This window comes from Gymnodraco acuticeps, unplaced genomic scaffold (genome assembly GCF_902827175.1).
Source record: "Gymnodraco acuticeps unplaced genomic scaffold, fGymAcu1.1, whole genome shotgun sequence".
Lineage (NCBI taxonomy): Eukaryota > Metazoa > Chordata > Actinopteri > Perciformes > Bathydraconidae > Gymnodraco > Gymnodraco acuticeps.
The window spans coordinates 4579137-4603298 of NW_022990295.1; the positions used below are offsets into that span (position 1 = coordinate 4579137).

The 24162-nt window shown below is 43.7% G+C and overlaps 1 protein-coding gene across 5 annotated transcripts in view; it reads left to right on the forward strand.

Annotated features, from left to right (window-relative positions):
* Window positions 1-24162, forward strand: part of LOC117550154 (ryanodine receptor 3-like) — a 148992-nt gene that overhangs the window by 82768 nt on the left and 42062 nt on the right. For 4 of the 5 annotated variants that reach the window (XM_034222498.1, XM_034222500.1, XM_034222501.1 and 1 more), the window contains 9 exons: window positions 11008-11094; window positions 11484-11710; window positions 12239-13046; window positions 14324-14524; window positions 15902-16004; window positions 16556-16687; window positions 22220-22493; window positions 22669-22783; window positions 23313-23445. In XM_034222498.1, coding sequence (XP_034078389.1) covers window positions 11008-11094; window positions 11484-11710; window positions 12239-13046; window positions 14324-14524; window positions 15902-16004; window positions 16556-16687; window positions 22220-22493; window positions 22669-22783; window positions 23313-23445 — 2080 coding nt within the window. Of the gene's footprint in view, window positions 1-11007; window positions 11095-11483; window positions 11711-12238; window positions 13047-14323; window positions 14525-15901; window positions 16005-16555; window positions 16688-22219; window positions 22494-22668; window positions 22784-23291; window positions 23446-24162 lie in introns of all 5 variants that reach the window. The other variant, XM_034222497.1, reaches the window with a different exon arrangement.

The window sequence follows — 24162 nt, forward strand, 5'->3', positions numbered from 1 at the left end:
CTTAAACTGCACTGTAACTTTTATCCATGTATTTTTTCTTTTAATGTTTATTTTATTATCTTTTCTTTTTAATGACTGATTTTAAATGCCATTTTCTTAATGTCTTTCGTTTTTTGTAAAGCACTTTGAATTGCCTTGTGTTGAAAGGTGCTATATAAATAAACTTGCCTTGCCTTTCCTTGCCTACTACTACATGTATGTCTCAAAAACGAATATTAGATTTATTTAATGGCCCCAAAGCCAAACAACCAAAAAACCCTATCGACTCGGAGTCCCTGCAGGTGGACACAGACAACTATCACTCCAGCAACCCGGAGGAGAGAACACCCGCGGCTACGGCTCTTGTTAACGACGTTGCACCCCGTCCAGCAGCTAACAATAACTCAGTTGCCCTCGTGAAGTGCCCTGCCAGCCCAAGGACTTTACATTCCCTGCCAAGCGGTTTGGAAAGGAAACATTCACCCGATCCTTCAATTCAGGCTGGTTTAAACAGTGGACATGGCTTCATTATATAAAAGAAAATGATAATGCAGTGTGCTTCTTCTGTTGCTCTGCAATAGAAAAGACGCTCGTCAGTGTAGACAAGAACAGGGATAGGCGAAATCCCTGAAATCAACTGGCGAAAGGCAGGGGAAACATTTAGGGACATGAGAAGTCCCGTCAACAAATTGGCAGCATTAAAACGAACACCAATGAATGCGCTGCTCTCACAAGCTGTTGCTAAGGAACAAATGACTGCACAGACTGTGACTTATTTCCACCACCCTTGAGCGCAAGACCCCCTTCGGTGTTCTGTAGCCTATGCTGTGTGCACGCGAAGAGAGAGTCAGAGAGAGTCAGAGAGACTGAGAGAGAAGTTCAGAGTTACTCGTTATTAATACTTTTGGATAGTTGCTCTGTGTTAACTTAAATAAAATAAATAAATACGTTCATTTAGCGCTTTTCTAGCATATCGCACAGCTGAATTCACAAACATTTGCAATTGTGTAAAATGTGCAAATTGTCACTGTTAGAAACCTGTGATTATTCCGTTTTAATCTGTTTAATCTCTGCATCTGTTATTGTTATAAAATCCGGTGCGCAGTGTGCGCTATAAAGTTCAAGTGCGTTGTTATTGCTACCCGGCTGCGTCTCAATCAACAATAAATCGTCTTCTGATTTAGAAAAAAACCTGCTACATTTCGTGTGTGAAATTCCCCCGTCCCCCCGCACCCCCAGCTCTGACTGACTTCCCGCGGCCCTGCCCCCCTGGTGGTTTATGTGATACACTGTTGTAGTGTTGTCCGCGGACAAGCACATGCCTCCCCCTCAGGTATGGCAGGAAGTGCCTGAGTGCTAGGTGCACAGCTCGTAGCTCTAGCACGTTTATGTGTTCTGTGCAGTCCTGAACAGACCACTGCCCACGAGCTGTCCTGTTCTGCCACACCGCACCCCATCCCGAGAGGCTGGCATCCGTCGTAACAGTCTCTCTGCGGAAAGGGATTGAGCCCATGGCCACGCCCCTTGACACATACGACCTCTCCCTCCATGGGGATAGAGTGGAGAGGCACTGTTGTGACACCCTGATTTTTCTGTGCCTGTGCAACTTGGGTTCCAAGTGGAGGCCGTTCATCCATCTCTGCAGGGGGCAGAGGCGCCCAAGAGGCGGAGAAAGAGAATATATGCCAGAGACCTGCCCCTTCGGAAGAGGGGAAGAAGCTGGAGGATGTTGTCTGAGGCGCTGAGCAGATGGACAGGCCCGCATAGTGACTGTGTCCAGAGCCACACTAATGAAGGTTAGGCTCTGAGAGGGGTTCAGACAACTCTTCTCCATGTTCACCTTGAGGCCTAGCCGGGCGACATGAGAGAGAAGGAGAGCCGTGTCCTGGGTCGACTGCAACCGGGATGGTGCACAGATCAACCAGTCGTCTAAGTATGGCAGAATCTTCATACCCTGAGACTGCAGGGGTGAGAGGGCTGCCGCGACACACCTGGTGAAGACCCTTGGGGATAGGGAGAGTCCGAATGGGAGCACCCTGAACTGGAAATGACGGCCTCTGAAGGCAAAACGAAGAAACTGCCTGTGATGAGGCACAATAGGCACATGAAAATAAGCGTCCTTCAAGTCGACGGACGCGAACCATTCCCCCCTGGCAACGATACGAAGAACATCCGCTGTGCTCAGCATATGGAAAGGTAAAATCTTTAGGAACTTGTTGAGTCCCCTCAGATCGAGGATTGGGCGAAGGCCACCACCTTTCTTCCTTACCAGGAAGTAGGTAGAGTAGAAGCCCCTACTCTAGGGGCTGTGAGATGGTCATTTTGACCCGGCTGAAGGCTGGGGGCCGGCGTCAGAACTGAAGCTTGTGCCCTTAGGTTAAGGTGGAATCTACCCAGGGGTCTGAAGCTTGAGCTACCCAGTAGTGCTGGGGGGAAACGATTATTTTGAAAACGATTAATCGGGCGATTATTTGATCGATTAGTCGACTAATCGAACGATTATTTTTCTGTTGTTCAATTCATAAAAAACGTAATGTAAAAAAAAAAATGTTCACAATACTGTGTCTCAGGGGATCTTAATATTTAAGAACCTATTAATGTGTTATACCAGATTAACGGAAATAATCTCAGCTAACTGACGATACAAACCATGTTTACCAAAACAAAACACAAGTCTCATAAGAAGCATCTAAATGACCCCTGAGCGAAAAATGCTAACGGACATTGGCACAGATCTCAAGATAAAAGTACCCTTATTACTTATCGTAGCTGCACATACAAGATATCCGATTAAAGCTGAGACTCCACAGATTATGTAGGTACATAGTATCATCACTGAGTGATCCGGACTCGCGACAGGGGAAGCAAATACAGTCATCACAACACGTACGTAATTGAATTTATAATCCATAATTCCATTTTAATGTAAAAATCGGAGAGCAAATGCTAGCTGCTAATGGTAGCCACCACAGCTAGCTGCTGCTTCTGCTAGGCTATGCAGCAGTCTCAGTGAGATATAAATATATAAATATCTTTGCGTTTTGGACTAACTTTAAAATATTCCCATGCTTTTGAAGACCTAGGGCGAGATGTTTTCGTTTGAGGGCTTCGTGCGCAATCCTGTGAGGAGGAGTTGGTAGCCGTTTCAGTCTCCATTGTATTAGAAGTGCGATTGCGAACTGCTTGTTGCTTTGGGTGACCCACGTGTGTGTGGCGACCATATACAGTCTATGGTGGCGACGCGTCAACGCGGAAATATGTCGTCGACGATATTTTGAAGTCGACGCGTCGCTACAGCACTACTACCCAGTAGTCGAGCTGCTGCTGGGAGAAATAACTGACAGCCGGCCCCAGACCCTCAGTACCTTGCCCCCCGGCCTCTGGAGGCTCTGGGGGGGCAACGGTCAGGCACCGGATGTCGAGGCTGCCTTGGGGGCGAGTTAGCAGGACCGCGCTGGTGGGCCGGCCCCCTCGTGGGACGCTGAGGCCCATGGTGGGCACCGGGGTGAGCCGGTGGATGGGAGCGGCCTCGGGAGGCAGACGCGGAACCTCTAGGCCTACCGGGGGGGGGGGGGGGGGGGCATGTCTCTGCGAAGAGCTGCAAACTGTTGCCTGGTCTGACTAGCTTGGACAGTCCGTTCGAGCAGCTGAACCGAACAGCTCCCCCAGCTCCACTGGGACAGCAAGGAGAGTCCTCCTGCATGCCTGTGACAAGGGTGACTGTGCCAGCCAAACCTGGCGATAAGTCTGGATGAGAGTGGACATCAGGCGCCCAAGCTCTCTAGACATCAGAGCAAACGCTTAATGAGGCGTCACTGAGGCTGGTAGAGAAAGCGCTGAGAGCATTCTGCTGCAGGGAAGCTGAGAGGGCGAGCATGAGGTGAGAGAGGGAATTGCCTATACGGCCCATGCGCGCCGCTGTATCGCAAGTCTTAGTGAGCAGGTCATCAGTGACCCGACATTGGGGTTGAGGGCACCTGGCCTCCGACCTCAGAGCTTCGTCAGGGGAAACGATGAGGGAAACAATGGTAGGCTCAACAGCCGGCATGTGGTCAAGGCCGAATCTTGCCGTATCCTGCATGGCTGCCCGGGCTCGGCCATCGGACGGAAGACAGGAAAGAGCCTTATGGCGCATTTCCACTACAGGGCCTTGCTCGGCCTCGCTCGGTATGGCTAGGCCTCGTTAGGCCTTGTTAGGACTTGCTCACTTTATGCTGCGTTTCCATTACAGTTTAGTAGCTGGGGCAGTAACTATAGTAACGCAGTGTAGGCGGAGCCGTGACGTCATCTTCAATCAGAACCACAGAAAAACAACATCAGCCGTTAGCTGTTAGCACTCAAGCTCACAGCTCCTCTTATCTGTTTAGAAACTAGACAAAAGTTAAACAAGTACAAACCACAGACTGTCTGTCATGGCGAATACAGTCGCTGGTTTATTTATGTCTGTATAGGCCATTGTTGTGAGTGTGGACGGTCGGAGCTTATACTGCATTAGCTTAGCCGATCTCCATTTAGAAAACACGCATTTTAAAAGGTTTTTTGCCTGCCGGGCTTGTGTCTGCAGACTTGTCAAAGCATTAATTCATGGTTTTTACTAACCGGTATCAGTATGTTGTTACTTCGGTATCATTTTGAAACGTGTATTACAATTAAATTACGGTCAAATATGTTGATTTTGTTGTAGTTGTAACCCCCTTGCCAGCTATTCTCTCTCTAGTTTAGCATACTCAGCCCGACTCAGCCTGGTTGTTGGCCCGGAAAGAACCTCGATTTTATGGGGCCAGAAAAACTGTGAAATAGTACCCGCTAGCCGGAACTACGCCAAGTGGAAACGCAACCAAAAACGGGCCGGGCACGGCACGCTTAAAGCGAGCTCCACACTGTAGTGGAAATGCGACATAAGTGTCCCTCCTGCATGCATGTAACTCCCTCAGATACTCACAAGAGGGAGGAACGGTAAAGGTGGCGGGTGCCAGAGTGCGCCTGAAGAACGCACTGGCAGCCGCTGTTTCTGGCTGCCGTACATCCAGCTGCTGGTGAGCCAGTGCCATGCGAATGACGGCACCCATGGAGCCCATGGCCATCTGCCCCCTCCGAGGATCCATGAGCTGAGGGACAGGAGCCAGGCCCAGAAGCATGGGATGGGCCCTCCTCGTCATACTCATTCAAATTAGTGGCTGAAGCTGCCATCGAGACCACATCGTCATCTGGAACCAGCTCAGCCATGGGTGGATTGGGTGCAGCGGCGTGCTCTGTACGGGCACCAGAATGGAGAGCCAGGAGGAGTGACTTCATCTGGGCTAGCTCAGTAGTTAGCAGGTCCACCCTGGAGGACAGCCTATCAGGCTTAGTCCTCTTCTTGGCCCTCTGCGGCCCAATGCCTAGGATGGGTAGGTTGGGCTGGAGTCGACTGTGCAGGGGGAAGGCCACCCTCAGTAGGTAACCTCGGCTAGTCTAGCAGCTCTTAGGCATGATGGTGCAATTCATGCACGGGTCCTCCGAAAGGCCCTCCCTCAGATGCTCGAGGCCAAGACAAGAGGGGCAAAGGTCATGGCCATCCTCTGGTTGAAGAGGAGCCATACAGGTGTTACAGCCGTTAAACATAGCGACAGTACCAACGAAAACTCCACACTAATTGCTGCTGGCAGCTTAAGTCAGTCTGAGCGAGAGCACTCAGCTGACTGTAAATAACCAGGCCAGGAAACAATATATACAATGAGAGGGGAGTGAGCACAATAGTAGTTAGCGTTAGCGCTCTGCTAACTAGGGTTAGGGTCAGTTAACGGTATATATGCCATGAGAGGAGAGCGGGGATACTCTCTCCACTAGCGCTGTAGCGAGTTAGCCTGAGCGAGAGCACTCTGCTAACTGAAGGATGGAACGGGTAAAGAACCAATTGTGTGCAGTGAATAGATAGCACAATCAGAAAGAAATGGCAAGGATCTCACCGACTGACGTGCAGGAGCGTCCGCTCTTTACCGGTCCGGAGGATCCTGGGAGTCCGAGCGGTGAACACCGCGGTCCCCTCCCTTGGGAAGGGGACAGCCTTTGGAGGGCGAGCGTTTTAGCCCGCAGCTCCGATCGAGACGATCACAAGGCTACAGGTAGCGATGAGCTAGAATAATCAAATGTTTTCATTAGGCTAGCTTGGCTTCTACTCATAAAGTAGTAACCTGTGCAGCGAGAAGATGAAAAAGGACTGAACTAGTTGACAACACCAAAATTAAATTATACCTCCTTTGAAAGTCTCGTTTTTAGTCTTACGCATCCGACCTGGAAAACTTTGCAGCCAATCTTATTTGTTACAGTGTACCGTGCACCAGGTCCTTATTCAGAATTCCTATCTGAATTCTCTGAGTTTTTATCAACTTTGGTACTTAAAACAGATAAAGTAATTATCGTAGGTGACTTTAATATTCATGTTGACGATGATAAAAATAGCCTTACTGTTGCATTTAACTCTATATTAGATTGTGTTGGTTTTTGTCAGAGTGTAAATAAACCAACCGACTGCTATAATCACACTCTCGACCTTGTTCTGACTTATGGTATTGAAATTGAGCAACTATTAGTCGAACCGCATAATCCTGCTTTATCCGACCATTTCTTAGTAACTTTTGAAGTACTGTCACTAGACTACAAAGCATTAGTCAAAAGCTCCTGCAGCAGAAACCTATCTGTTAGTGCTATAGCCAAATTTAAGGAAGAGATTCCACCAATACTTAACTCGATAGCATGTCTGCATGTAAGGGAGGAAACTTATACAAAATGTACACCACCCCAAATTGATCATGTTGTTGATAGTGCTACAGATGCGCTGCGAATAAAATTAGACTCTGTTGCTCCTTTGAAAAAGAAGAAAATAAAACAACATAGATTAGCTCCATGGCATAATGCCGAAACCCGCAAAATAAAGCAAAAGTCGAGACAACTTGAAAGGATATGGCGTTCCACTAAACTTGAATAATCTCGTTTAATGTGGCATATTACTCTCAATGAATATAAGAAAGCACTGCGTAAAGCGAGAGCAGCCTACTACTCTTCATTAATAGATGAGAATAAGAATAATGCAAGATTTCTATTCAGCACTGTAGCCAGGCTGACAGAAAGCCACAGCTCGATTGAGCCTTCTATTCCCATAGCACTCAGTAGTAATTATTTTATGTGCTTTTTTAACGATAAAATTGTTACTCTTAGAAACAAAATTAATGACCTCTTGCCTTTCACCAGTATAGTGTTATCAACAGCTCCCGGAAACGTAAGTTCTAATATTACACTAGATAGTAAACTAGAATGCTTTTCAGCCATAAACCTTGAACAATTAAATTCAATGATTCTCTCTTCTAAACCATCAACGTGTATGTTAGACCCAATTCCAACTAAGCTGTTGAAGGAAGTTTTTCCATTAATTAGCACTTCTTTATTAAATATTATGAATATGTCTTTATTATCAGGCTATGTTCCACAATCATTCAAAGTAGCAGTGATAAAACCGCTTCTTAAAAAGCACAACCTCGATCCAGAAGTTTTAGCCAATTATAGACCTATTTCCAATCTTCCGTTCCTCTCAAAAATTCTTGAGAAAGCGGTCGCAAAACAGTTGTGTGATTACTTAAAAAACAATGATTTATTTGAAGATTTTCAGTCTGGCTTTAGAACACATCATAGCACAGAGACAGCTCTGGTTAAAGTCACAAATGACATTCTAATAGCCTCTTACAAGGGACGTGTCTCTATTCTTGTTTTGCTCGATCTCAGTGCTGCATTTGATACTATCAACCATGATATCTTATTGCAAAGACTAGAGCACTTAGTTGGTGTAGAGGAAACTTCTGTGTAGCATGCAGTGGAGTCACCGACTCAGGAAGGAGACACGGGAAGAGTCGGAGCTTTGATGTCAAACCACTGTGATTTATTTGGAGTTGGTACCAGAGTATTCACATCACAAATCCAAGAGTCAGAGGTTCTGACTCCACGGTAGAGTTGCCACGTCAATTCTGGAGAGCCTCTCTCTTGCCAGCCCATCTAACTGGTTTCGCAGAGAGTAAACAACATATTTGAGGAGATAGCCTAAACAGTGTGGGAACACAGAGCTACTTGCCTCGGACACTTATGACCTCGAAGATTTTACCTTGGAGTCCACAAATACAGAGAAGGAAGTGTCCCAGTGTACCCACAAAACAGACCATCTGTATCCCAGTATTGACCGGTCACAGAATGGGAACAATAACATTATTGGCTAAGCCGCCTGTGTCCTTAAAGAAGGTAAACAGACATCGAGGTTTGTCCTGTATGTTACAAATTGGCGTCTTATGATAATTATTTCCATAACAGTTGGCATACAGGGAACTGCTTTAGGCTGGTTTAGGTCCTATCTATCTGAACGCTCTCAGTTTGTACGTGTCAATGATGAATCTTCCACGCAAACCAAAGTTAGCCATGGAGTGCCACAGGGCTCAGTGCTCGGACCTATTTTGTTCACATTATATATGCTTCCGTTAGGCAATATTATAAGGAATCATTCTGTACATTTTCATTGTTATGCGGATGATACTCAACTATATTTATCAATCAAGCCTGATGAAATTAATCATCTAAATAAAATTCAAGACTGCCTTAAGGACTTAAAAACGTGGATGACCTTAAACTTTTTGATGTTAAACACGACCAAAACTGAAGTTATTGTACTTGGCCCGAAGAATCTACGAAACAAATTATCTAAGGATATACTAACTATGGATGGCATTAATTTGGCCTCCAGTGAGACTGTAAGGAATCTTGGTGTTATATTTGATCAGGATTTATCCTTTAACGCCCACATAAAATCAATTTCAAGGACCGCCTACTTCCATCTACGTAACATTGCAAAAATCAGGCATATCTTGCCTCAAAACGATGCAGAGAAACTAGTCCATGCATTTGTTACTTCAAGGCTGGATTATTGTAACTCCTTATTATCAGGGTGTACCAAGAAGTCAGTCAAGTCGCTTCAGCTGATTCAAAATGCTGCAGCTCGTGTACTAACCAGAGTTAGGAAAAGGGACCACATTACTCCTGTTCTGGCTGCCTTACACTGGCTCCCTATAGAACACAGGATAGAATTTAAAATTCTTCTTCTCGCCTACAAAGCCCTTAATGGGCAGGCGCCATCTTACCTTAAATAACTCATTATACCCTACTGTCCTACTAGGGCATTGCGTTCCAAGAATGCAGGGTTGTTGGTTGTTCCTAGAGTCTCTAAAAGTACAATGGGAGCCAGAGCCTTTTCTTATCAAGCTCCACATTTGTGGAATCAGCTTCCAGTTTGTGTTCGGGCGGCAGACACCCTATCCGTTTTTAAGAGTGCGCTTAAGACCTTCCTTTTTGATAAAGCTTATAGTTAGGGCTGATTAGATTCAGCCCCTAGTTTTGCTGATATAGGCTTAGACTGTCAGGGGACATCTTACTTCTTCCTTCTCTCTGTCTATACCTGTGTACTCTCATGTTCCGATTAACCCAGCTTCCCCAAATGTATTTCTTTTTGGTGTCTATATACGCCGGGATCCGGAGACATGGATGATCCTGCGCTCCTCTGTCCTGCATCGCGAGCCCTGGATCTTGAGTCGTGGCTGTGGTCCTGGATCATAGGTCCTGGATGGATATCCTCGTGGATTCATCTTCCTATTATATACACATGCATTTCCAAAAATTTGGACTACCTATGTTGCAAATGTATTATCTTTTCAATTTACACACGGCATCTATTGCACGTCTGTCCGTCCTGGGAGAGGGATCCCTCCTCTGTTGCTCTCCCTGAGGTTTCTCCCATTTTTCCCTTTAAACTGTGGGTTTTCTTCGGAAGTTTTTCCTTGTACGATGTGAGGGTCTAAGGACAGAGGGTGTCGTATTGTCATACTGATATTTTGTACAAACTGTAAAGTCCACTGAGACAAATGTAACATTTGTGATATTGGGCTATATAAATAAACATTGATTGATTGATTGATTGAACTTGTGCCTTCCGGGGTCATACGAGGTCACACGTGACTTTGTTGATATAAATATTCGACCTGCGCATGCGCGAGACAGAAGATATTCAGTGCTAAGCACCACCTCTGGCGGTCAGTAAGGATGAAATAGAGCTCTTAATTTAAAAGTATAAAGTATCAGCATAGAAAAAAACGTGAAGTGAAAATGGAAAAAGTTTCTATTATCATACTAGTGATGCAATTATGTGTTCATCACATGTTGAAGCCCCTATAATTTAAATTACTTTTTAACATCTTCGGACAAAATGTATTAGTAAATTATATGTTGTATTATTAATCCAAAAGTGCAAAGTAACTGAAGTTTTCAAATAAAAGTATTTGCCTCAGACATTTAGTGGGGAATAAGTATGAAGTAGCACAAATGGCAACACTATAGTAAAGTAGAGGTACCTACTGTAAGTACTATACTTGTGCTTAGTTACCTTTCACCTTCAGGTGCTGAACAGGGTACAGTTTTACAAATATTGTTTTACATTTTTTTTTTTTTTTCAATAATGTAAATGAGAAGCTCTCAACAGAACACTTTTTAAGATCTTGGACTTTTTTGTTTGTATGTTTTCAAACTTAGGTAAGACAGAACAGTGCTGCTGCAGAAATATGTAACTTTAAAGCTTACTTGTGATTTTGCCTGTCCACTCTATTCATTAAATTGTCCATCTACTCTACCTTCTATCAGTCTGCCCTTGAGATTAACTCACCTTCTGTCTTTGTATAATTTCCTAACATAACTGTGACTTCTGTATTGTTCACTTCAAAAATTGTAAATCTTAAAAAACCTTTTGAAGGGTATAATCTTATGTTCTTCATCACAAAAACTCTGTGAGGCTATACCCGGCGCTGAGTCATCCTGTCAGCCGACACCCTCTGAAATTCATGCACACATACATTTCATGACGCATCATTAAGCTCCTTTCCGCAAGTCATGCTGCTTCTTAAGCTTTTACTGTTTACTTCCTGTTTGGATCTTTTTATTAACATCCTTCTCTTTTCTCTGCTCCAGGTGGAACCAAACACCAAACTTTTTCCCGCTGTGTTTGTGCGACCCACCAGCCCTAACCTCTTCCAGTTTGAGCTGTCTAAAATAAAGGTGGAGTCCCCTCAATTTTCATTTTCAACAACTTTAAGATATCTGCAATACCACATCAATGCACAAGAAGGAATCCTAAATCCTACAAATGCAGTATAGGTTCAGGAAATGCAATTTTTACCGGCAACAGTATGCTCCTGTTCCTTAAACCCTATGCTATCTCACTCTATGCAGCCCACACACATGATTATGCAGCTACACACCCTCTAGCTAGGTCCACTAGGCTAGTATATTAGCATGCTTACGTCTGCACCAAATATACTAAGAGCATCTCCAACCGGATGTGTTCTTGTGTCAGTTGATTGGAGGAGAACAAATATTATGTGACTCCGCTTGTTTGACAAACAGGAATATCGCTTTAATCCCTCCATGTGTTTGCCCCTCCTCAGAATGCCATGCCTTTGTCATCCGCCATCTTTAAGAGTGAACACAAGAACCCGGTGCCCCAGTGTCCGCCCCGTTTAGATGTGCAGACCATCAGCTCTGTGCTGTGGAGCCGCATGCCCAACACCTTCCTCAAGGTGGAAACAGCCCGGGTCAATGAGAGGCACGGCTGGGTGGTCCAGTGTGTGGAGCCCCTGCAGATGTTGGCGGTTCATATTCCTGAAGAAAACAGGTGCAGTACATGGATTTTGGGCTTTTGAGCAATCTACTCAGTGGGTTTTAGTTTGACTTCCAAGGACATTGATCCTCATTCACTAACTGTGCTGAAAAATGTGTTCTTAAAACCCACAAAATTCTGACATGCACCAATGTTTTGTTATTGAGATTTGAGAAAAATCTGAAGTGCTGAAAGTTAAGCAAAATAATAGTTTTTATTTTCTTTTTTAATTCTACAGTCATATAATATTATATGATTTTAATTACCGTAATGTTTTTTATCATAACATTTTTAAGCTTTATGGACATAAAATATAAACTGTGCACTTTCACTTGATTTCACATAAAAAAAATGATTTGGTAACCATTCCATGCCAACATCGCATTTGCTTTCTCATAAAACAAGTAATATGAAAACAGTATGACTTGAGGTCAACATCCCAACAGGGAACCTTTGAGAAGCCTTTATTATTATTATTATCCTGTGCTGTGAAAAACACCTACAGTTTCTAGCCTCTAAACGTACTTATTTTCTGTTTAAAAGGTGTGTCGACATCATGGAGCTGTCTGAGCAGGAGGACATGAGGAAGTTCCACTACCACACCCTGAAGCTCTACTGTGCCCTCTGCGCTCTGGGCAACACCCGTGTGGCCCACGCCCTCTGCAGCCACCTGGACCAATCACAGCTCTTATACACCATCGACAACCAGTACCTATCCGGCATGTTACGTGAAGGCTTCTACAACGTCCTGATCAGCATCCACCTGGAGACAGCGAAGGAGGCACGACTCATGATGAAGGATGAGTTCATCATCCCGGTCACAGCTGAGACGCGCTCCATCCGCCTCTTCTCCAATTCTTCCAAAAAGCACCTCCCGCCAGGGGTGGGGCTCAGCACCTCGCTCAAACCCCGCCTCAACTTTGCTCCGCCGTGTTTCATCAGCACCAAACGAGAACAACATCTCTACAGCCCCCAAATCCCCCTGGACGCTTTGAAGGAGAAATCAATTTCAATGTTGACGGAGGCCGTTCAGGGTGGCGGTCACCACATCAGAGACCCTGCCGGAGGAGGGGTGGAGTACCAGTTTGTGCCAATCCTGAAACTCATCAGCACCTTGCTGACGATGGGCGTGCTAGGTAGCGAGGACGTCCATAAGATCTTGCTGCTCATCGACCCCAATGTTTTCAGAGAGACACGCGAGGAGGGGGTCACGGGGGCCACAGACAAAGAAGGACTGAAAGGGGCGGAGGACAAGGCAGTGGAAGCTGGAGAAGAGGAGGCCGCCAAAGAGGCCAAACAGCCAATGAAAGGACTGCTGGAGAAGAGGCTGCATGAGCCCGTCAAGCGACAGGTGATAACAGCACAAATAAAATCATCTGATATGTGTTAAACCTTCATGTAAACAGCTGGAGGTAAATCAGCAAAATATGTAGAATCAATGAACATCTACAAGTGCAAATTCACTTCTAAAGACTAACACAGATGCGCTTTCAATAACATGTTCCATAACCGCGCCACTGTAATAGACCTATTCAGAACTCGGTCATATGAAATGACTTGTTTGAAACAAATGATCTCTTAAATGTCTCTTTAAAGGTCCCATGTCATGCTTTTCCGGTTATTACCCGTCCCCTTGTGTGTTATGTAGCTTTTTCTGCATGTAAACGGTCTGCAAAGTCACAAACCCTCAAAGTACACCCTGTAGCGAGTAAAACTCTAACACAGAAAATACCTGTCTATGCTGCCCCAGAACGCCTCGTTGGAGATTTTTCTTTTTCCATTTTTTTCTTCCTGAGTATAGTGACGTAACCATGCCCAGGTCCAAATGGACCAATCCGTGGAGCTCCTCACACACACAGCCTTATCTTTTCTCAGCTCCACAGATTTCTCAGCCTGAACTCAGCCTGAGACAGCGATACACCGCGCAACTCAGCCTGACACAAACTCACAGCCAGGCTGTGTGTGTGTGTGTGTGTGTGTGTGTGTGTGTGTGTGTGTGTGTGCTCAGGCTGAGTTCAGGTGAGTTTCGCGGTGTCTCGCTGTCTCGCAGACCCCACGCAGCAACCAGGAAACGACCCCAGTAATCCAGCTCACACTGTCTGCAGCAGCGAGCCCCGCAACGTCCTGCCAACACGGCACCCAGACCCCACGCAGCATTCTCATCTGTTTGTCATTACTGGTGTCATTTTCTGGTTGCTAACGCCATTGTCACACATAATCTATCACTGATGTTCCGCTGTAACGGTGGTGGACTCATCAGAACAGAGTGGGCGAGCTGACCAATCAGAGCACAGTGGGCTCATAGGGAGGGGGGGGAGGGGGGCAGGAGCTCCAACAAGGCGTGTAGGACAGAGAGTGAATACACATACTATACAGAGATGCTGTATGAGAAACCAATGTGATGTTGGAACATTGAACAATGTAAATCTATTCTAGTAGACCTCAACAATGGAATTATGATCAGTAGAAATGGCCATGTCATGGGACCTTTAATAAGTGGGAGGGTGTAACACCAAATGGCTGTTTGTGTGTATTCCTAACAGACTTGTTTCTAACAGCTGTATCTAGGAGCGCAATTGTGATGAAACGTTATTTGTTGTCCGTCTCCTCCCCTTGTCTGCTCCCCAGATGTGTGAGCTGCTGCACTATTTCTGCGACTGCGAGCTGAAGCATCGCATCGAAGCCATCGTGTCTTTCTCCGACAGCTTTGTCTCCAAGCTTCAATACAACCAGAAGTTTCGCTACAACGAGCTGATGCTGGCCCTCAACATGTCCGCTGCTGTCACCGCCAAGAAGACCAAAGAGTTTAGATCGCCGCCTCAAGAGCAGGTGAGAGGACGCCATAATCACCCCAGGCCTGCTGGGGAGGATGTAAACCTAGTTAGAAACACTGATTTAGAAAAGATGTACAAACTTACTCAGTTTCAAGTCACCACCTTATTGTCTGTGATCTAACAAAAGTGGTTCATCAATTCCCAGTGTCTCAGCAAGTGAAAACCTACCTGTTTTCATACCCCTAAACTGTGCAACTCACCACCTCTGGATATTAAAATGGTGAACTTATTAATTTTAAGGAAATTAAAGACATACTCAATCTGTATTTTAGGATTGATATTAGTTTTAAGCATCATTAATTATATCTTCTTTGTATTGTGTGTCCCGGTGTTTCATTTATTGCATTTTATTATATTTACTTTTACATTTTTTAAATGTTATTGTGTTTTAGTTTGTTTTTGTTCTTTATTAGGGACATAACCATTAATCTATGCTAACAAATGACAAAGGGAAACCACATTCAAACTACTTACTGTACCTCACACTGTCGTAAAAATATTTGTACTCTCTTATGTAAAGCAAGATTACTTTAAAGATTTTCAACTGAAATATGTTTTATCTACTTTTTTACCATTAAGTAAGTCTGCTATAGACGGGCACTCCACACGAGTGGGGATGTATTTTAAGACCTCTTTTCACATACTGTACTGTTGTTACATCTTAATGATGTGTATTTCACATCAATACTCAACTTCATTTCTGTAATTCTGATGACTCTCACGTGTCTGCCATGTGACCTTTTTGATGCATATGTGACCTTTGGGTGAAAATCAGCCACAGAAGGTTAACGTGAGGAACTGTGCATCATTTAGAGCTGATGAATCTTACAGCAAAGCTCACATGAATCTATCATAACTGACCGCAAAGAAAGCCTGCAGGCTCACTGCTTCAAATGATGCATGAAACTGGATAATTCAGACGGAGCTGTTACATCATTTCTGTAATTTTCCACATACATGGCTAATTTATGTCCGCCCTATAGATTTAGTTTTGTAAAAATTGCCTCACTTTGGCCCCAAGAGTGAATGTGAGCTGCTCCTCGCTCCAAAATGTTGCAAGCACTCTCTTTTGTGTGCGCTGAACAAAAAGCCTCGAGGCAAATTCATCCTTCTTCTTTGTGGTGTCATTGCTGCAGTGAGTGTGAGCACGTACACATTCAGCATCCCTTTGGGGTCACAGCTGGAGATGGACTTGAGCACTTCACAGCTACTTTAATGACTGTCATAGTGACCTTTGCTGAGGGAGAATTAGCCTCTTGAGCTGTTTTTGTATTCCTGCTGTGAATGAGATAACATAATGTTCAGATATATTTTAAAACCTAACCACCACCAGGCATTGTTTATGTCTACTTTTTATATGTCCATTCCTTAGATCAACATGCTGCTGACCTTCAGTATGGGCGAGGACTGTCCGTGTCCATCAGGCATCCAAGAGCAGTTGTATGATTTTCACAACCAGCTGCAGCTACACTGTGGTGAGATGCAGATCTTGCAAAACATTTTATGAGCTGCATTAACCTGATGCCGTTATCTTGTATCGCTTCAGTTTAATTTATTGCAGTTATTTTCCAAAGGCAGCATTAACCTACAGCGTGGATTGAAAACTAAAATAGACAAAAATAGATTTGGAATGATTGAAAACGTTGTGATTTCTCTATTGTTTGCTTGAGCTGCCATTATGCTTTCTTTTTCCTCTGCATCTGTCTCCTGGCACAAGAGCTATAGTTCAATGCCTCTCACATGGCTCTGACATCTTGATGTTTTGATAAATAATTGAATTGCCTAACCTCAACAGTACAACCAATCTAATGTCTAGTGTCGATCATGCCATATAGTCCCATCCTGCCATAGCAACTAAAACACACACAAAGAAAACTTGAAATTGATAAGAAAAAGGACATACCATACAATCACTACCATGCATCATACACATGACATATCTGCTAACCCCACAGGAAGAGCAGGGGTATTGTTTCCGCTTTACGCTCCATGTACTGTGTATAGCATTGTTGTTTGTGTTGTGCAGGAATCCCTATGGAGGAAGACGAATACGAGCAAGATACATCGATCACAGGTCGCCTCCTGATGCTGGTGAACAAGATCAAAGGCCAGTCTCACAAGGCAGAGGAGCCCACTGAGAAACAGCAAGCTGCACCATGTGAGGACATTTCTATTACTTTAATAAAGTGTAATCATGTGCACGCTGCATCAGTGTACCCAGGTCTGAAGGAGGAGGATGTAGATGAAGGTTTTTTATGTATGCAATGGCTCACAGTTTATTGTTGATTTCATTTCATATTAGAGAAAGTTTTCTTCCAATTGTAGCATTGTAACCATAGCAACATACTGAAACAGGGCTCAGTAAGCAGTTAAAGGCATACATTGGATTGTTTTTAGTGGGGCTGTATGAGGTACTAAAAATGCCTGTTTTTGTCAATGTGGTCTGGTAGCTTTGAAGAGAGCATATTTTAATCTAAACATAGCGAAAGTCTTATACCTATATTGATTTCTTTTTAGGTGGGCCTTTCTTTTAGGTTTCTAAAATACATTTTCTCAACCCCCATACACAGCAGTACAATGCTTAGTTTCCATGCCGTTACTCCTGTCTGCTTCTTTAAACTGGGGCAGTGCCGACCACTGTATACATTCTAGGTTATACAATGATTATATATAAGTTCCTTATAAAACCCTGCTTCCAACAATACAAAACAAATTGAATTATTCAAGTTCCTAGTCCAAATAGCTAAAACTGGTCAAAGTGTTGCTTCTAGACTACTTGTGCAACATCTGTTACTTTTCTTTTACTTTCCTGTGAAAGCACCAGCTCTTACTCCCATAATCCATTTACACCACTCCACTACACTGTGCTTGTTTATGGTCTCTTTCACTTCTTTTTGTACAAGCTCTCTGCCAGTGTTCCTCACTTAGAGTGAGGCGAGAATTCAAAGCAGGACCTCTGAATTGCAGCTCTAGAACCCTCACTCTTTCTTCTATTTGTCTGCCGGTGTTATGTGGACTGAGTCACCGGGTGGCAGTCATTTCCATTTCAATTTCATTATGGTAATATGGAGCTGGGTGGAAGAGAGGCTTCAGAGTGAAGAGCATCTTCCGTCAGCCGCTCCCGGAGATGAGAGAGGAGCGATGAGAGGAGAAAATGCCTGCTATTAAAAACCAAATCCTTCAGCTGATTAAACCCATAGACACATACGAACAAATACACAATTGTGAGCACACACACAGGAACAAAAAACATGTCAATCACTGCACTCAATATCCGGGCTGCCACAATAGTTTGAATGCAGAACCAGTTGTATCCAATTTTCTATCTCAAGTACCACTGTGTGATAGGGACCACCAATCAAGTAGCTGATTGCAAATGATTACCTAACAGGTAGAAAAAGCATTTTATTTTGTATTGTTGGCCTTCAATAAGGAAGACAATTAAATGTGTTATTTGAACATCACTGTTTGAGTTTATTTTATTACCATCTGTCTCTATTTATGCCAGTAATTCCTCTCTAAAATATGACCTTTCTTGAAAATTACCCTGTTCTGGCAATAAACTAGATATGTCTGCATTTAATTGCCCATATAGGGAGTTACACAACGGGTATTTTGTTATTTTTAAGAATCTGGACAACCCCATACAAAGTCTATTCTTGGAAATGATCCCAACAACAAGAAGTTGTAATTGAGATGAAACAGCTACCTGACGCAGAAGGGCAATCTCCCAACAGAGATTTGGTTTGACCCTGATGTAGCGCACATAAGACCACACTGATCTCCCAGGAGCAAGCTGGATGAAAATAGAGGAGTGTGTATTTTTCGTTTAAAGAGTGCTTTGGGTGGTGGTGGTCTCTGCAGGCTGTTCTGTGCCGGCTGATTGATAAGAAGGCTGGTGTGTGGTGACGGCTGCAACAGCTGGAGGCGTCAGAAAACAAAGAGAGGGGGTGGAATAATTTAGAGCAGACCGATTGTCTTACTGCTTAAAGTGTTTTTTTGTTTTTTTTGATGTTGTTAATTTATATCGTAAGTGTTAAAGCTTGATTTAAAGGCCTTACCTTTTTTCCCTTTTCCGTTCAGTTGCATTGTAGATTAACAGGTACTGTTTGGCTTTTTGATTCATATTCGACATGCTTCCAAAAAGACTCTGCAAACGGGAGCAAATCTATGTTCCCAGGTTGCTACCCAGCTTAATATCCTCTTAATATAACATTAAAGGTGGGGTAGGTAAGTTTGAGAAACCGGCTCGAGATACACTTTTTGTTACATGCCATGGAATGCTCTTTACATCCCGATAGCAATGAAAGTGCTTTGACAAAAAATACATACAAAAATGTCATCTGTGGAAGCCGTAGCACTGTAAAAAGCACGACCAATCATTTTAGCCGGCCCAGCTAAAGTAACTGGATGGCCTACCTGCCTGTCAGCCTTCCATCTGTGCACAAATGTATCTCGTGCCCTCATTGGTCATGTTATTACATTACATTACATGTTACTTGTTAGACGCTTTTATCCAAAGCGACTTACATACTCAATACTGTGGGCAATCCCCACAGGAGCAATTTGGGGTGAATTGTCTTGCCCAGGGACACAACGACATGCTGACAGCAGTGGGGTTTGAACCTGTGACCCCCTGATCCCAACACCAAGGCTCTATCCACTGCGCCACACGCCTCCCATGTGCCGTGTAGTGTCGTGTGTGTTGGAGGAGGGGCTCTGTAAGGAAGTGGCAGATTTGTTCCGGCTGTGTATTTTCAAATTCTAGCGCACTCGAGCTGGTTTCTCCAAAATTACCCACACCAATAATGAGACCTATCAATGGGTTTTTTTTTCTCACAGCAATGTTTTTTTTCTTTTCTGGTTCAATATGTTGAAGTCTCCCACTGCAGTTTACAGTATAGTGATGATTTAGCCTACTCCTTTAAACCAATGCCCTCTTGCAGCGAGGATTGCATTCAAACGGCATTTGCAGTTTCTGTCTCCTTTCACTCATTTGCAATTTGTTGAGCAAAGATAGCTCTTGCCAGTGTCTTACAATGTTAGTATCAACCATATTCATTCCTTGGAACATTTGGTTCAACTGCTGTGAGAGGCTGTTCTCTGAGCTAAATGCTAGCATTAGCATGCTGACATGCTCAGGTTGACAATGCCAACATGATTAGCAATGTTTTCACCATCTTAGTTTAACATGTGTCATTCTAACACATTTTAAGCTAGCAAGCACCAAAGACAGTACAGCTGAGGATGATGGGAATAGTTTTATTAAATGAATGGTTTGGTATACACGTGGTTTATACATTTTCTTGAAACTGGATGCGTTTGTCTTTGTTGGTAGGAATGTAAGTAGCCCATGATGGGCTCATATTGAAAATTAAATCTCAAGTAAGAAAATGGTTAGCCAGGAGGCAGTAGAATGGCCAGATGATATATTCTGTGCTGATACTACAGCTATAACTCCTCCTCTTGTACAGTGAGACCCTGGAGATACAAAATGCGCCATCGTTGGCCATTATTTCATAGAGATGAAGTAAGAGCGGTGCAGAAGTAATTTTCCTCCTCTGATGAATGGTTTATCCACCAGAAGCATTTAATGCTCAGACGTGATGGCTTGCCTTGAAGAAATGTGTGTTGTGGGAGCATAGGGATCTGTGTGAACTCTTATGCCATAAAATAAATGCTGGCTTCCATCAATGTAACACAAGTCTGATTTGTTAGTTGAGGTGTAGTGAGGGCAAAGTGCTTGGGGGGAATAAAACAGGCCGAGACGGAACGAGCGAGCATGTTTGATGGTGTGACAGAACCGGAGGCGGGTGTGGTGAAGTATCTTGGCTGGGGGGAAGAAATGTGGCTTCTCATTTTGGACCAAGCTGGCACCTGCTGTGACACCCATCGCCGACGGGATTGGTTTAAATTGACTATGTCATTGTACATGGCTCCCCACCCATCATACAACACACACACACACACACACACACACACACACACACACACACACACACACACACACACACACTTGCAGTGATTGACAGCATTGTGTCAAATAGTCCGACAGATCCAATCAGCTTCACAGACACAGGGGTCTTAAAAACACAATCACCTAATTGCAATACTTTTAAGGAAATCAATTGCACATAAATGGCTGCATCTTTATGGTTCTTTGTGCTAAACTGATGATTTTTCTCCTTTTAAGAAAATACTCACAAATATATGTGCGCACCCTAACCCACACACCCTATTGATCCAGATTGAATGAAGCCTTAAGGGTAACCTACATACGAGCTGTCCAAACAGACGTCTCAGTTTGACCACAGAAGCAGCATATCATACTACACAGAACTATTAATACCACTTCCCTCCCTATTTGTTGCATAACAGGGCCGCCTTCCTCTCCGCTTCGCTGGAAATGGCCTTTTCATGAATGAGCTCGCAAACACAGCTGATTACCTCTCCCTCAGAAGCGGGGGGGCTCGTAGAGGTGGCTGATACATGCGTGCAGTCCTATTAGCTCGACTCAAGCCACGCGAAAGGCTTTGAAGGAGCTGTCTGTCTCTTTTTGTTCTGTGCTCAAGGTCTTATTTGCATCACAGAGCCAATTTGGAAAGTCAGCCTTTGAGTTGGGTGTTAGCGCTAAAAAATGGCTTGTGTAGAAAAGGCAGCACCCAGTCAAGTGGAGGCCCTTTCAAAATTTGTGTAAAAGAGCTTTGTGTTGAGTGTGTGTGTGTGTTTGTAAACGGCGGTGTGTTTTAGGCAGAGGTGCCGTGGTGTCACCTCAGTTAATGAAAGGAAGGTTATATGATATTTTCCTCTTAAATCCAATGACACGCAGTAAAGATTACAAGACAATACAGCATGCTATGCTACGTTACTATGCTATTTTAAAGGCTAATCTCATTTTACTGTTTAAAACGAGCCTGTATTGTGTTAATCTATATTCCCCTTTTTAAATCGTAAAATGTAAGATGTTTTAATCCCTATATCCGTTAAAACAATTGATCAGGTGACTGTGTGTAATGAGAGAGCGCTAATCTGTTTTGATGAACCCACAGAGAATTATTATCAAGCTCCGCAGTTACCTCAGTTCTTCAACACAATTTAGAATCTTTCAGCTTATTATGTTAGTGTTAGGGATTTACCTTATATTAGTCACAATTACATTCCCTGCCATTTATCGGAAATGTACATTATGTATTTTTGTGATACTGAAAAACCAGCTTCTAATCACTACAACTATTATTGTACAAAGCCAAGTTGCTTTTATTGACATTCCAAGCGCAGCATCTCTGTGCTGAATGTTTTAAACGCATTTACCGTACAACTATAAGCCCTTCATATTGACTTTTGTGTTTACAGCTTATCCACTGCCATGTGGACAAATGTTGCTGTTCAACTATTTTAAATTATGTTATTTTTGAAGTTGTAAAAGGACAGGAGTCATTTCTATTTTATAAATCGTGTTCAAGGGTTAACTGCTATTACATAACATAATGTCAAAGGATATTTGTAGTGCAAAATGTAACGTTTTTCAGACCAATAACCAGGATATCTCAACCTATTGTTGACCATTCTTCTCTTTTTAAATCTGTCTCTTGCCAGTCCGACACATTTATTGAAATATAATGTTTGTTATTAGCAAATACTAAGTGACTCTTAGAAAACCATCACTCATAGTTATTCATTTTCTTTCCAGCCAATCTGAAGGAGCTGATCTCTCAGACGATGGTCAGCTGGGCCCAGGAGTGCCACATCCTGGACTCTGAGCTGGTCCGCAAGATGTTCAGCCTGCTGAGGAGGCAGTACGACAGCATCGGGGAGCTGCTCCGGGCCATGAGGAAGACTTACACCATCAGCGCTGCCTCCATCCAGGACACCATCAACCTCTTGGCCGCTCTCGGTCAAATCAGATCTCTGCTGTCTGTGCGCATGGGGAAAGAGGAGGAGAAGCTCATGATTGATGGCCTCGCGTAGGTTTATTTAGAGGAGCCCTACTTCTGTTAATTGCATCACAAATCAACTTTTATACTATGTGTAAATCATAATCTTTCTTGCTTTGCTAGTTTTAGTTTTTGGCGCACTACTAAAATGCCTTTGTGTTTTCAGTGAATGTTAACCATCTTTTATGTCTTGTATCTTCTCCAGTGACATCATGAACAACAAAGTCTTCTACCAGCACCCCAACCTGATGAGAATCCTGGGCATGCATGAGACTGTTATGGAGGTCATGGTCAATGTGCTCGGAGGACACAAGTCCCAGGTTGAACAACTTCTACCTCTATATTTCTCTCTTCCTCCACAGGCCATTAAAGAGGCTCCCACAGAGTTCACTGCGCCAAGAGCGATGCTTCTCACTGAGAAAGTTTCTCTTTTAGTCCAGTTTTGTGTGTTATCATTTGTAACTGTGCATTAATGAAGACGGGGTCCCAGTAGGTGGGCTCTCTCCTCAGGCTGACAGCATCAGAGTTAGGGATGGAGGGCAGAGAGGGCAGAGTGAGCGTGGCAGTGTGTGAAGGCTTTTCAGACTTTAATTAGGAACAAAGACATGCAGGGGGGACTTTATTGTAACAAGCCTGGAGAAAGTCATTACAATAAACTCGGCAACCCTGTATAAATCTCCCAACACTTGTTATCAAATTACTTTTTTTTGTTGAGTGACTATTAGCAATGTCTTGACATTAAGATAATAGTCTGTGAATACATTTATATTTTGTGTGCTTTTTGTAATCTCAGTTGTTTTATAATCTAATGTTTTTGACCCTACTTAGTCTTTATGTGCCATTTCACAGGAAATTGCTTTTCCCAAAATGGTGGCCAGTTGCTGTCGCTTCCTGTGCTACTTCTGCCGGATCAGCCGCCAGAACCAGAAAGCCATGTTCGACCACCTCAGCTACCTGCTGGAGAACAGCAGTGTGGGCCTAGGTCTGTACTCCTGTCTATATCTCTGTTTAGCTGCCTCTATTACTAATATCTAGAGTAACAACATTATTTAACTAGACATGCTAGCTAAAGAATGTTCTTAAAGAAGATGGATGGTGCATACCTGTTAAGCCACCTCTAGGATGGAAAACAAAATCAAAAAGGCCAGGGCTCTCATTTTTCTGTGTGATACACTGTAGTCATCCCTTTTGCCATCATAGGACTTGAGCTGTGCCTATGAGCTCACATATATTAGCGTCGCACCTTGAAGAACGTGTGAGAATTCAGAGAGAGCGACTCATCTCAAATTCTGTTAGAAGATGGATGATTCCCGGCTTGGGGGTGAGAGTGTCTCCCCTGAATGCACCCAGTCACACACACACACACACACACACACACACACACACACACACACACACACACACACACACACACACACACACACACACACACACACACACACACACACACACACACACACACACAGCTCATTAAACAGGTAACTACAAGTAATCCAAGACTAGAGCTGAATGGGACTTAACATTTAGAAAAAGCTACAACCACAGTATTAATGATGGTCATAGTATTTACATTGCTACATAAACGGGTTCCTATTAACACCAAATATTGAGTGACCCCTCACCTCATAATATTATATGTGTAGATAGCAAATTGGTACAGGACCCTCTCCTTTAACACTGATGTTAACCAGATGCTGGC